Genomic DNA, 14,637 nt, shown 5'->3' with positions numbered 1-14,637 from the left:
TCGTGTGGTCAATTTTCATATCATTTGAATGCTGCGTTACATTCCTGTCGTCAGTGGATCGTCCAAAACAAAGATGTTTCCACTTCTGTGCAAAACATGCAATGCCGTGTTCACAGTTTGGCACAGAAAGCTGTTCTCATCAAGACTTGCAGCACTTGCGGCACCCTATTGTTATTATCTTCTCAATAGGCATGGTGCTTGTATAACATTATATATAATTATAATAAATACCAAACCTGTACGAGGATTTAATAAAAAGTAGTAGATCTGTTTTTCCAGATGGTATTGATTTGTTAAATCAACAGCACACTGGATTTAACATAATGAAGTGTTTATTAACCACTAAAATTAGGGATTTGATGATATTAAAATATTAATATTTTATATTAATATTAATATTCTAATTTGCTTTGTTTTAGCAGATGAACTCTTTCTGCTCAGATAAACAGCTTTACAAATCTTCCCAGGTGTCTAAAACTTTCAGTGCTGTATGTGTGCGGTTTACAAGCGCTGGTGATGTCTGTTTGCACACCACATCAAGAAACAACACACGCAGGCCGTCCCTGGGCTGCCCTGCCCTGCCTCCCCACTGCATCAACACTATCCACACGTAGATGAAGGTGCTGTTTCATTGATCCTTTTCCCTGGCTCTCTCACTGGCTCCTGCTGCTGTTTCTCTCTGCATCATCTGAACTTTACCTCCTTTCAGACTGGAGACCGGATGGTTTGTTCAAACGGCAGAAGATCTCAGACCTGTTCTGATGTGTAAGGAGGCTTGTCCAGACTTGTTTGTGAATGTAGAATTTGAATGTAGTTAATATAGGATGAGTACAGTTTACACCGGGTAGCTCCTTTCACACATGCAGAGTGACCCAGAAATTTCCAGATATCCCCAGAGGAACTGTATGTGTGAACGCCATTGTCTGTAACATTTGTCTCCGATTTTACTCGGATTTAACCTGCCAGCCCCTTAGTACACGGGGATTTACTGAATCTCCCGCACACACTGAAGAGGCGATGCCCCACGTGGCACATTTCCCACTCTGAGAACTCCAGAAAATGTCTGGACCTAATTTTCCAGAGTTCAGTGGGCAGTTTTCCAGACAGGGATTATATCCTTTTATCAATGGAAGATCACAATTCAAAAAGCATAGTCCAGGAATACGTTTCAGTGGTAACTGCTGCACCATTTAAGGAGGAATGGAAGGTTCCACTGAATCAGTGCAGTCGCTGTCAACAACAGGTTGTTTAACAGTTTAATGATTAACCATGTTTATAGTTCATGAGAACTTTAAAGCAACACTTGGTAAGATTTGGTAGTTTTGCTCCTGGGCTCCCCCTGCAGGTGTGTATTTCACTTTTACAGGGGATTGGTTCTTACCCATCTCAGAAATGTACATAGTGCAGTTTCTGCAGTGCTGAGACAGAAGTAGCAACGACAGAAGCTCTGTCCTCCCTATTACAGCTCAGTGGAGGGTCACGATGGCACAGCATCTCTACTGCACCCCCCCCCCTTTTTTTCCATCCTCCTTCCGACCAAATGGAGTCCCTTTAAACAAAACTGACTGATCTCTGCCCTCCCTCTCCTTTTAATCCAACGGCCATCTTCATTATTTTCTGCTTTTTAATGTGTGCAGTGAAATGGCCAACAATTCAGTAGAGCATATGCTGGCTACGTCTAGTTTCTCTGTGAGTGAAGCAAGTCCAGGGTGGTGTTTCAAGCCAAAGGTTTCAAAGTGGCTCTACATTCTCTGTCATTTACATCTGATACCCCTGCGTTTTCCTGTCCTGCCTCCTGCCCATCTGTCTTCCACAACTGATCTGGAGAAAAACAGCCGTCAGAGTCTCGGAGCGTGCCGTCAGCGGCTCAAAATCTCGAAGATGAATCACCTCAGATTGTCCTTCATGAATATTTATAGGCACGCTGATTTTGTGCCAGGGCCCTAATTCCAGGGGCAGGAATCGAAACGTGGGAGGCCGCTGGAGAGTTGAGAGCCTTTTACTGTAAAGAGTGTGTGCGCATGAGTCTAGCATCCCACTGACCACTAGCGTTTTACTCTCACAGTGGTCAGTGTTAATTATATTGCGTTTTCTCTGGCGCATAACTACCTAGTGTTTGGAATAAATAAGAATAAATTAATTCCACAGTCAGCACAAGTCTACGACCTGCACATAGATCTGTCTGATAACAGTGGACTGGAGTTGCCACTGATGTAAACTTGGGTTTAAAGTTCAGGATGGCTGTCAGGCGGCTGGGAACTGAAGTGTCAGTCCTGCTGGCTCAGCTGGTGTCAGGTTCAGGCCATTTTCAGTCAGCAGATTCTTTTTAGCTAAGCTTACGTCAACACCGAAAAAAAGAATCCCACAGCGCTGAGATTGTGAACCATGTGTTTTATGTACGTACGTCAGGAATATGAAGCCTATATTAATATGATTAGCCTTTCTGGGTTTGTGTGGTCTACTGTTAATAATAGCTCATGAATAGTTGCTGAGAAATGTCAAGACTGTGTGTTTTCTGGTGGCATAGCACCATTTTTCAATGTCACAAACTGCTGTTAAATGCCAGGATGACGGAGAAGCGGGTGTGTTTGATAAATTGTGGGCACAATTTTGTGTGTCTGTGATATTCCCTATTCTTCAGTGCTCAGGACTCCCACAGAGCTGTTGTTATTTGGATGGTGGATCATTCTCAGTGAGGTGGGAGTGTCTAACTGAGTGGGTTTGAATATCAAGCAGCACTGCTGTGTCTGATCCACTCATACCTTCACATAACACACCACCACCACCTCAGTGTCAAAGCAGAGTTGAGAATGATCCACCGCCAAAATCTCACCTGCTCTGTGGGCCGATCCCAGCCTTAGAACAATTTCTCTATGTCGCCCCGATATTAAATAGAGCACTGCTGTTCCGCGCTCCGCTAACGTGGGATCTGCTGGGTATTTTTGGAGCAGAAAACTGTGGCAGACTTTCCCTTAATACCCTTCATGGTTTTAGTTAAGGAGCTATGGGAAGAGGAATATAGAAATGGCAGGTTAAAACTGGGCTGGCACTGGAGTATGCCTCAGTGAGTGGGCCTTGCCTGTGCTGGGTCAGTTTTCATCTTAATACCGGTGACACTTTACTGTAGTTGTTTGTTGTTAGTGTTAGGGAAAACTGAGGTTGTTGGAATAAGTCTTTATCAATGTTAATGTAGGTCAGATCTCATGAAGGGCTTATATACGTGTCACATGGCATTCTGAATGATGATCTAGTGTTAGTGTTGTGGAAAAGAGGATATGTCCCTTCAACTGAAAATTTATAAGTATATAAAGCAATAAAGAAAATAGCGTGTTCTGTAATAGGTTTTATTTTATTTTGACATTTTTTATTATTTTTTTAGCACCATTCTCAACATGAGAGTTTGGCAAACAAACACTGAACATCGTCTATCTTCTGTGTAAACCTGAAAGTTACCCTGGTTTTGTGTAGAAATTGGACTTTGGTTGTACTTTTAAATGATAATGAGCCGCTCGCTGTTTACCTCCACGCCGAGTGCACAGCAGTGAGGAGCAAACACAGGAAGCTCTGGTTTTAGAAGCAGAGCAGAATCAGAAAGACTCATTTTATTCCACGGTTTCAGATTATGCATCCTACAGAACACTGACTGGTGGGTCTTGTTTCACAGCGTGTGTGTTGGTGGGCTCCAGATCCAAACATTAACGTGCACATGTATTGAACAGGGGTGTCTTCAGTAAGGTAGGAAGCATGAACTTCTAGCACTAGTTTGTGAACTGGGGTCAGGGCCGCCACCTGAGATTGCCCTTGACTTTTTGTGAAGATGAGTGGCATCAGATGTCGTCCCCTAATCGCTCTGTCCCGTGGAACCATCTGAGCCTTAAAAGCAGCCCCCCTCTTTCAATGACACGGGTTTGTCACTGACACAAGACACCACTTGTACTGCTGGCATTTCACCCCTGCACCAGTGCTGCACAGAGAGAAGGCAGCCGACAGCAGGCACGAGTCGTCCGGAAAGACCCTGAGTCACGGGGAGACAGGCGACAGGTAAACATGTCTCTCTCTCTCTGTGTCTAACACCGGAGAGGGGACGGGGTCATGCTGACAGGCTTCTGTTTGAAACGAGAGCAACCTTCATCTATGCAGCTTTGGTGGGTCTCCAGACGCAGCCCAGTTTAAGGGGATGATTCTCAGCCTGGACGGGGGGGGCACGGTGGGGTCGTAAGCGCTGTATAACACGGGTTGCTGTCGATAATTTGTTGGTCGTGGAGGGTTGATATAAGTGGTGTCTTTAGCAGCATATGTTTAAGCTTTGTTTCATGTCTTGATATTAATTTGCTAGATTTACTGAGTTTTATTGGAGCTATTTTTACAGATTAATACAGAACTGTTGAAGGTTGTGTGTGTGTGTGTGTGTGTGTTTTTGAGATATTTCCACTGAGGTTTGGCTATAATAATAATCATAATAATAAGGTAGTGTTGCAGTCTCACAGCTTCACAGACTCGGGACTCACCGCGACCCTGAATTGGATAAAAGATTACAGACAATGAATGAATGAATATTCATAATAATAAGTTTAATTTATATCACTGGTTATTAATTCTGGTCCGTGTGTGTGTGTGTGTGTGTGTGTGTATTGGAGTTATTTGGTGATGTGTGAAAGTATCCAAAGATGTTTGTGTGTGACTGGGTGAGGTGTGTAAAACTGTTCACGTGTGTGTGTGTTTGTGTGTGTGTGTGTGTGTGTGTGAGTGACTGGGTGAGGTGTGTAAAACTGTTCACGTGTGTGTGTGTGAGTGACTGGGTGAGGTGTGTAAAACTGTTCACGTGTGTGTGTGTGAGTGACTGGGTGAGGTGTGTAAAACTGTTCACGTGTGTGTGTGTGTGTGAGTGACTGGGTGAGGTGTGTAAAACTGTTCACGTGTGTGTGTGTGTGTGTGAGTGACTGGGTGAGGTGTGTAAAACTGTTCACGTGTGTGTGTGTGTGTGAGAGTGACTGGGTGAGGTGTGTAAAACTGTTCACGTGTGTGTGTGTGTGAGTGACTGGGTGAGGTGTGTAAAACTGTTCACGTGTGTGTGTGTGTGTGTGTATGTGTGTGTGTGTGTGAGTGACTGGGTGAGGTGTGTAAAACTGTACACAGGTGTGTGTGTTTGTGTGTGTGTGTGTGTGAGTGACTGGATGAGGTGTGTAAAACTGTACACAGGTGTGTGTGTGTGTGTGTGTGTGTGTGTGTGAGTGACTGGATGAGGTGTGTAAAACTGTTCACGTGTGTGTGTGTGTGTGTGTGAGTGACTGGGTGAGGTGTGTAAAACTGTACACAGGTGTGTGTGTTTGTGTGTGTGTGTGTGTGTGAGTGACTGGGTGAGGTGTGTAAAACTGTACACAGGTGTGTGTGTGTGTGTGTGTGTGTGTGTGTGTGTGTGTGTGTGACTGGGTGAGGTGTGTAAAACTGTACACAGGTGTGTGTGTGTGTGTGTGTGTGTGTGAGTAACTGGGTGAGGTGTGTAAAACTGTACACAGGTGTGTGTGTGTGTGTGTGTGAAAAAGCTTTAAAAAGTAAATTGCAGATACTTTGAGATGCATTAATGTCAGTTAAAGCTGATTTAAGTCTTTATTCCCCATAGAGTGGGTGCCACAGGGGGCAGCTGTGTTTAAAAGGTTTGGACAGAATCTCTGTTAATGTACAGACTAATGGAAATTACTTCACATGAAGAACACCCTTCAGTGAAAATGCCTGATCTCTTTTTCGGATGCGTGGAGAACGTGAAGGTGCCCACCCTGCAGTTGCGGGTGATGTAGTGACCTTGCTGCAGTGAGGTGGCCCTTGGGAGGAACGCCTCTAACTGCATTTCAAACACAACCCCTCTTTAAATAGCACTAACACTTGGTCTCATACACTCACACGGCAAAGAGATGTTTTGAGAGCGGGGGATTCGGGCCCCTTTTAAAACATGTCAGCTGTTTGGGTCAGGCGATATGGAGACAAATGCTTCTCCTAGGGGCACTGAGAGCTGTGTGTTGCAGGGAGAGGTCGGCCTGAGGAAGTCTTATTTATGTGGCTGTGCTTTGTCTCAGAAACCACGGCTGAACGGCACTACTTTTCTCTTTTACTGAGGGGAATTTACAGGGAGGATGCAGGAGGATGTTGCCTGGGTTTGAGAATAAAGGTTTGACTTTGAGAACAAGGTAGGAATATTTGGAGAAAATCAGAAAATGAGGGCCGTTGAGGATTTGGTGATATACGGGTTTAATGCATAAATTAAATTATAGGTTTATTTATAGAACACTTTTCCAGCACAATGGCAATTCATAGTGCTTTATTGAGACATTGTTATAAATAATTCATTCATTGTCTGTAACCACTTATCCAGTTCAGGGTCGCAGTGGGTCCGGAGCCTACCCAGAATCACTGGGTGCAAAGTGAGAACACACCCTGAAGTGGGCGCCAGACCATTGCAAGGTGACACACACTCACGCACTCACTAACACAGCAACACCTAAAGACACACTTGAGTCGCGAATCCACCTACCAACGTGTGTTTTGGACCATGGGAGGAAACCGGAGACCCACGCAGACACAGGGAGAACACACCACACTCCTCACAGACAGTCACCTAGAGGAAACCCACGCAGACACAGGGAGAACACACCACACTCCTCACAGACAGTCACCGGGAGGAAACCCACGCAGAAACAGGGAGAACACCCCACACTCCTCACAGACAGTCACCCGGAGGAAACCCACGCAGACACAGGGAGAACACACCACACTCCTCACAGACAGTCACCTAGAGGAAACCCACGCAGACACAGGGAGAACACACCACACTCCTCACAGACAGTCACCTGGAGGAAACCCACGCAGACACAGGGAGAACACACCACACTCCTCACAGACAGTCACCCAGCACCCCTGCGCAGCCCCTAAAAATTATTCAACATTATTATAAAACAAATACAAATAAGCAATCCATAAATCCACCACCTCAGAAAAGCTTTTGCTGGGATAGTAAAAAATAAAAGAAAGATTTAAAAAGTCTATACTCTGGAGTTTTCCTGCAACCTGAGTGAGTAAGAGCACTACGAATTTACTACTATCACCCAATAAATAAAGAAGTACTCAGTCATCAGTCACGTCAGGACCGGAGTGTTATTAGTGTTAGAAGTCTGAAACATTTCCACAAGAAACTGTGTTTATTCAGAAGAAAGAACCAGATGGATTTAGTGGAAATTGTGTATTGTGCGAGGAGTAATGGCAGGTAGTGTTCGTTTACAAGGATATCGATTGTCACGCCTCCATAACACCGTAAAATCAAAGGGGACGTGTCGTTTCACAAGAGACAGTGAGAATGATGATGGAAAACAGTGGCTCCAGGGAGAGTGGCATGCGTGGCATCTTTGGTAGCACCAGTACAGCAACCAAAGCCCCAACACATTAGGGCATTTGAACGGGTACAAAAATTACTATGGCATCAGCGATTGCAGTTCTGGGTTTAGTCGTCGCATCATTTGGATGGAAGTGTATTTTTGTTTCTCTGAATATTCCAACTGTATCATTCCTAAATGCCTGAGTTCATTCTCAAATTGTTTTTTCCCCTTTTCTTTTCCTTTTCAATATAGTGGCCTTAAAATTCTGTCAGAGCCGTCAGACTGGTATTAAAGTGTAATCCAGCAGCAAACCCTACTATAATTATTATGTAGACAGTGATGATTATCCAGTTTTCCCTGTTGTTTTCTTCTTTCTAACCAGTGCACGTAGGTTTCAAAACCAGTGGTTTTTGTTTAATTAGTAATCTAGGTCAATGCTTTTGCTGCTTCTTGTGTAACATCCTTCAGGCTCTGTCTGGCTTCAAGTGTAAGCTGTGTGTAATATGTCACAGCTGATGGAACAGCAAGTTCATGTAGATGGCTGCACAGAAACCTTAAGGCAATGGAACATCATTACACTAAGTCATGGCACTTATTTTAAAGCCCCCCTCCTGTGAAAACCGAGCTTAGCCTTGGTTAGCCTTGTTAGTCTGAACGTGGTGTTTTTTAGCCTTGTTGTTTAGACATTAGATGATGTATTCTGAGCATCCAGCATGTGCCTGAGCCTTTCCACTGTGAACCAGCAGTGGTGTCAAGCAGATTCAGACAGAGTTTCATACCTCACACACCTGAGGAGCCAATCCAATGCGAGCATGTGGTGGAGGGGTGGGCAGAGACGGCTGGGACTAATTTTATATTCACGGGTCCGTGCATCCTGAATGAAAGTGTATGAAGGTGTAGTGTTGCATCTAAGACTTTTTTAAAGTCTGTGTTCCACTGTGGAGAAGTGGGGGGTACATCCCTTTAAACAATGAACATCCGAGCAAGCTCAGCGGACCTTGATTTCAGGAGTGATTAAACTTTTAGAGCCAATTTTTGGGCTCTGATTATTTAAAAAAGTTGCAGTAAAAAGGCAGGCCATGCTGAACTCATAGCATGTGTGATTCATTTGTACCGTCTTGTTTTAGATAAACTTATCTGAGAAAGCCTTGGCTGGCTCACATAAAGCTGCAACACCCTACGAGCTGTGGATATTGGCCTAGGTTCCTGTTTTCCATTGCTTGTATGTTTGTGCACTTGTGTGTGATAAACCGGGACCTACCATCGTGCTAATGCATAATGCTTTTCCCTTTGTTTTTCTCTTGCCTTTAGCCATAACCAGAGGACGACAACATTCAGACACCCGGTGACAGGGCGGCTCTCCGCGGAGAACGCAGAGTTCAGACTGCTGGAGCAGTAAGTGCCTCTCTTCTTCTTTGTTTCATTTGTGTAATGCGTTCTTTATTTCAGCTCACTTTTACATGGAATGGAAATGCAGGCCCACTCACATCTTACCCTTGTGCCTATTGAGTGAGGCCTGCTGAACCGGAGTGATCTCAGACCTGCAAAAGTACATTTCCACAAACAGCAACAGTGTTACATTTAATGTGTGTTTATAAAGTATTGATGTTTATTAGTATTTAAAAATACCAGAACCCTTATCAGCAGCTGTTCTGAACTGAGAGGGCCAGTCAGATCTAAGAATGATTGATGGACAGAGGCACTACCATTGCAATAAGCGTTGTCAGCCGCAGAGCTACAATCTCAGGGGGAAGTCTTGCGCCTATTGGGGGTTTGGACGCCCCTGCAGTAGTCGAGATCAGAGAGGCGGTCGATGATGAAAACACGCATCGTAGCGATGAGCCCTGTTCTACATTGTGCCAGTACATCAAACGCTGGCCGGCAGAAAGAAACCCTTTAGCGGTGGTCAGCAAGAGAGCCATCGTTCCGCTTCTAGAAATGAGAATGTCGGCATGGCACTTTTGGTAAGTTTGGGGGTTCCATTGTGGAAACTCCACTCCCGAGCAGAGCTCTGAATGTGCTGAAGGGAAGGATGTAAAAATATGTCTAAAAAACTTTTCACACCAAGTACAATTACGGATGCGGAACATTCACACCGTGTCCGATGTGTTTTAGTTCTCTGCGTGTCGGTTAGGTTTTAAGCTTTTGTGTTCTGCTACAAACAACAAACAATCCTGCTCGTTTGTTTATTCTGTCACCTTGACAACGGCGCTCTGATTGGTCGGCCTCATTTTTAACGCATCTGTCAATGCAGATAATAGAAGTTCTATTTCAAAATCTGACAGCACGTACGCCACACCTTTCCCCACCTACTAAACGTCAGACCGAAGAAAACTGGAAAAAAATGAAACAAAAATCTCTCAAATAAAAAAAAAAGCCTGGGTCTTTTTCTCTGTAGCACTTCAGAGTCAATCACCACCACAAGCATACCGTGGTCAGAAGGATGAACATGAGTCTACATGAGTGCTTTTAATGGAAAGGACCAGCAAAATCAAATACTGAGTGACACACTGTTGCCTAAACAATTCCACGCTGGCTGTCTTACCCCTCTGAAATGATCTGAGCATCTGCCGTCATGGCGCATTAATGTAATGGGAGCAGTTTCAGACTGTGAACCGGGTTCTGCAGATAGGTGCAGTGTGTTGCCTCTGAGTTAATGGGCGAGAGGCTCTGGGTTACAGGTGTGATTCTGTTCAGATGTGCTTTCGCTTACGTTCCTAGAGTATAGGGTGATAATTCTTAGCACTCTCCAGTTCTAACAATATCTAATGGTGATTTGTCTCATCAACGCTGAGCCTGAAATTTCAGTGTTGATTATTTTTAATATCCTGATATTCATGCCTGGATTTTGGCCACTTTCACTTCTGGTAGCCAGAGGCTTGCATGCTGCACATATTGTGTCAGAGATAACCCAAGAGTATAATATACAAGGCTGTGGTTTATTTCATCTCTCAGTTGATACTGTTCTTTTTTAGAGGTTCCTTCTAAGAAACTCTAGGTAAGATTTGGTATTTTGGCTCCTGGGCTCCCCCTACAGATGCAGAGTGTAATTCACAACAGCACTGTCCTGAAATCAAGGGCAAGGCACTTGTGGGGGGGAGAGGAGTGGTTACCTACACTCTTCCAAAACATACATAGTGCAGTTTCTGAAGCACTATTTTTAAGTTAAAATACTACCTAGTGTTGTTTTAACTTTGCTGTGAACCCTGACGTATTTCAGCGTATTGGCGTGAAGTTGCAGAGCTTGTTGCTCTGATTTCTCTGAGCTGTTGGCAGGGTTCCAGCTTGTCCAAGTATCCTGTTTCAGGAATGATGGTTGTTGTGTTTGGCACTTCAGCCATTCCGGTCACCCCAAGCCCCAAGCCTGTGTCGGAGTTAACAGTCTGTGTCTCACAGAGCACAGCCCAAACTGTACGTACAGCTGGAAAACAGCGCATTCCTCATTCCAGTGCCCCACTGTACCTCACAGCGTCATGTTGCGGAAATATGACCTCAGACTCTCTCTACCCATCCCCTCCGTGTCTGCTCCAGCACTCAGACTCGATTTCTCTTTATCTTCTGAGCCTCTGTTCTGCTCTGAATACTGTAGACCAAAGAAACCACACAGTCTTCACACAGCTTAACGTTGGGATGAATTGAGCTTTTGAAGCACGGCATTTCTCGCATCTGTCTGGGTCTTGTGAGAGAGTGGGAACGTCAGGCCTTTTCCTCTGTCCTTTGAGTGGGATAATCCCTAAGTACTGCTTAGCTTCTGAAGGTATCTTTCTTGTGCTGTCATTTTTAGAAGACACAGAAAGACCTAGATCCTGTCACATGCCTTCAGGAGTTTCGGAGTGTGTGTGGTTCGTATGAAGGATGCTGATTTTTTTTTGGGACACCGTGGCATCAGATGTTATCACATAACTTGTTCAGTGCAAGTGCAATCTCAAGGGCTTTACTCAACAAAGCTTACGCAAGACTCTTATTGGGTCCAGCTTTACCTGCTGCCCCCTGGACTGCAGCAGCCCAGCTTTATCCAGGAGTGGCTCACTTTTAAAGCTGATACCACCGAGGCCGAATCTGGGTCTCTTTCTCTCGCTCTCTCCACAGGAGCAGGAGGCCCCGTTCAGATGGATGCGTCTCATTAACAGCTATGTGGGCGTACAAGGCTGTATGAGAGCTTCAGCTAATGTGTCATAGGCTTTCAGTGTAGCGCACAGCAGTGGCTTCTGTTGAAACGGCCTCAACATGTGACTCAGCCCTTATCTGTAAGAATAGCAGAGCTGGTGGATTTTATGAAGAGGTAATCAGAGTTAGGTGCTACGTTTCACAACTTGGCCATTTCCTACTTGATAGTGGGATACCACTTTTCCTATTCCTGTACCGATCCCAGTGTAGAAAACTTGACAGTGTGTGACAGTCAATGCCAACAGGGATGTAAATATCATGTCAGTCCTGGGCTGTTTATCTGTTTAACATCCGGCGCTGATGGTCCTGTGTGATTAAGTATTCTCAGCGCTCTGTAAATTGCTTTTGCCCAGGATGTGACCTTTCAATTACATTGCGAGATGAAGGGAAAACCGTCTGGCCTCTTAGTAGTGGACAGTCTATTAGTAACCAAAGGCTGACTGTATCATTCAGTATTGAAACACCTTAAACCCGAGGGGAGTCCCTGCTTGAGGCAGGATCAGTTTAACAGCCTTATAGAGATTCGAGGGTTTTTTTTATATAGAGGTTACCCTCGGATATGAAGGGGATCACAAGTATTTTTAAATTTAATGTAGGGATGTGTGAGCATATCTCAGTCATATCACAATTTGCACATCATGGCTCTGAATATATGATCAGATTCAGATAGGTGTTTAGATTTGACTCCTACCTCAAGCTGATGGTGCATTATGTATTTGTTGTCCTCCTAAAGAGCAGTGTTTAGAGAGCAATATAGTTTTATATTGAAATACATACATATTTAATAAGGTAATGTCGCAGTCACATAGCTTCAGGGACCTGGAGGTTGTGGGTTCGATTCCCACTCCAGTGACTGTCTGTGAGGAGTTCTCCCTGTGTCCGTGTGGGTTTCCTCTGGGTGCTCCGGTTTCCTCCCACAGTCCAAAAAACACACGTTGATAGGTGGATTGGCGACTCAAAATTGTCCGTAGGTGTGAGTGAATGTGTATCTGTGTGTGTGTGTTGCCCTGTGAAGGACTGGCGCCCCCTCCAGGGTGTATTCCTGCCTTGCGCCCAATGATTCCAGGTAGGCTCTGGACCCACCGCGACCCTGAACTGGATAAGTCAGTTACAGATAATGAATGAATGAATACATATTTAGTAAATTGTACTGCAGGTGTGTAATGTTTTACATCTATATTGCTCCCCAAATGCTGCACAAATGGCATGGGCAGATACAAGCATGACACACATCAGCATTGGCCCTGTACATCAGTGTAGGCCTAGTTTAATGCCTTAACTGATATTACATCAGACTTAGCATAGTAACTTTTATGTGAATTATCATCTGTACTTTAAAACTTCATAATTTCATTTAATTTGTAAACTTCTGTTCAGATAAATTAAAAAAATTATAAAAAAACAACAAAAATAACCCAGATAACATCATACCACTGCTGAAGAAACAAGGCCATTAGCCTTTAGTGAAGTCTAGAAGTCCGCTCTACTGGTCTTTTCTAATAGTGACTTGCTAAAAATGCTTTGATTCTTGCCCTTGTTGTCTAAGTCTTTTCCCTTGTAGTAAACCCAGGTTTGAGATGGCCTGTAAAACTAGTCTTCCTTCCGCAGTCATATTTATTTAGTAGTAAACCAGTCGAGACGTATGTCACAAATTTATTGTTTCTCACGTGCATGTCATACACAACTTCACGTTAGTGTGTGGTAAAAGAGGGAAGAGGAGGAATGAAAAGTGAGCAAAGTGAAGCCCAAATCTTTTCCACCTCACAGATCATCAGCAGCCACATTTCAGAAAAGGTATCTCCACAAGAATCAAATCCTGTATTCACTCTACCGTGCTGTCATTCCGCAGGCAGAGTGGACGCATGTCCAAGCCCCAGACAAACCTGCGGCCCTCCAGCACAGTCAGCGAAGCCTCCACCACGGTCACTTCTTCTACAGTGGACACTACGCCTGTCTCAAAGGTTAGTGCATTTCTTTCTGCTCTTTCTCAGAGCCTTTGTGGATAGGTGTTGGCTAGATGCTCATATCCAGAGGGAATTGCACGTCAATTTATGTTACAGAGGGAAGCAGTTGTGGTGTTAGAAGTCTAGCCCAAGGACTGTAACAATGCTTTTTTGTTGCAATGTAACCTTCTCGGTTTAGCTCAGCTCTACTTGAATCTTGCTTTTCCTTCAGGTAAATTTGGTCCTGGTCCCTGGAATCGGGTTGTTTTACAATCCTTGCTCTCTTGTGGCTCTGAGTGAGCCGAGTAGGGACTAAACCGCGACGTGTAAACCTTGCAGACTGCTGATTGGTCAGAGGGAGTCGTCACTCTACGGCACACAACACAGACGTCAAATAAAATCTCCAGCTACAGCACACAACAGGGAGCCGTTGTTATGGAAAACCATCCCCCATTCCAGGGACCAAACTGTATGCCGAGCCGAGTCGAATAGGTACCATGTAGTGGAAAAGCGACATAATTGGTAGAGAGCTTCAGTTAGGGTCCATTCAATTTTCCCTTCAGTGTGATTGACATAAATGTAGCCAAAGGCATTGTACACACCTCCACCACCACATCAACATGGTCCTAAGACCTGCGAGTGGTTCACGGGTGGCATTTATGGCATAGGTATTTGTAACAGGTTTGTAACAGCCTCAAAAACATGCATCCTGTGTTTGCCAACTCAGAGGGATAAGACAGACAGTGATGAATGGTCAAGGCCATGTTGACAGCTACATTACTGGCACCCGACCATATCTCTCACAGACAGGACAACCTGCTGAATAAGATGTCAGCAGAGGGCTGAAAACCAGGAGGATGTGCCCTGAAAAGCAATGATAAAGCTGTGTCTCATTGTTGTGGTAAAGGAAGGAGAAAGGAATGTCTTCAGTGGAGGGGTGGGTCCTCTGGGCTGCTGTAGTCCTGAATGAGTGAGTGCATTTTTAAGACCTCTGAAGACTTGAAAAGCTCTGGTCATTTAAGGGCCTATGAAGGTTTGAGTGCGGGTTGATAAGGATTAGTGCCTTTTGAGAATTTCCGGACCCCAGATGCCCTTTTAAATTCTTTGGGAATTAGGGAATCTTCTCCATCTCCAACAATGTGCAGCCTCCACGGAGACGATGC

At 44.6% G+C, this 14,637-nt stretch overlaps 1 protein-coding gene across 3 annotated transcripts in view; it reads left to right on the top strand.

Annotated features, from left to right (window-relative positions):
* plekha7a (pleckstrin homology domain containing, family A member 7a) overlaps nucleotides 1-14,637 on the top strand; it is an 82,421-nt gene that overhangs the window by 31,888 nt on the left and 35,896 nt on the right. For all 3 annotated transcript variants that reach the window (XM_066684680.1, XM_066684679.1, XM_066684681.1), the window contains 2 exons: nucleotides 8,676-8,759; nucleotides 13,381-13,492. In XM_066684680.1, the coding sequence (XP_066540777.1) occupies nucleotides 8,676-8,759; nucleotides 13,381-13,492 (196 nt within the window). The remainder of the gene's footprint in view (nucleotides 1-8,675; nucleotides 8,760-13,380; nucleotides 13,493-14,637) is intronic.

The sequence above is a fragment of the Hoplias malabaricus genome, chromosome 11, assembly GCF_029633855.1.
Source record: "Hoplias malabaricus isolate fHopMal1 chromosome 11, fHopMal1.hap1, whole genome shotgun sequence".
Classification (NCBI taxonomy): domain Eukaryota; kingdom Metazoa; phylum Chordata; class Actinopteri; order Characiformes; family Erythrinidae; genus Hoplias; species Hoplias malabaricus.
Note: the sequence above shows the minus strand (reverse complement) of the source record. Positions and strands in the feature narration are given on the sequence as shown.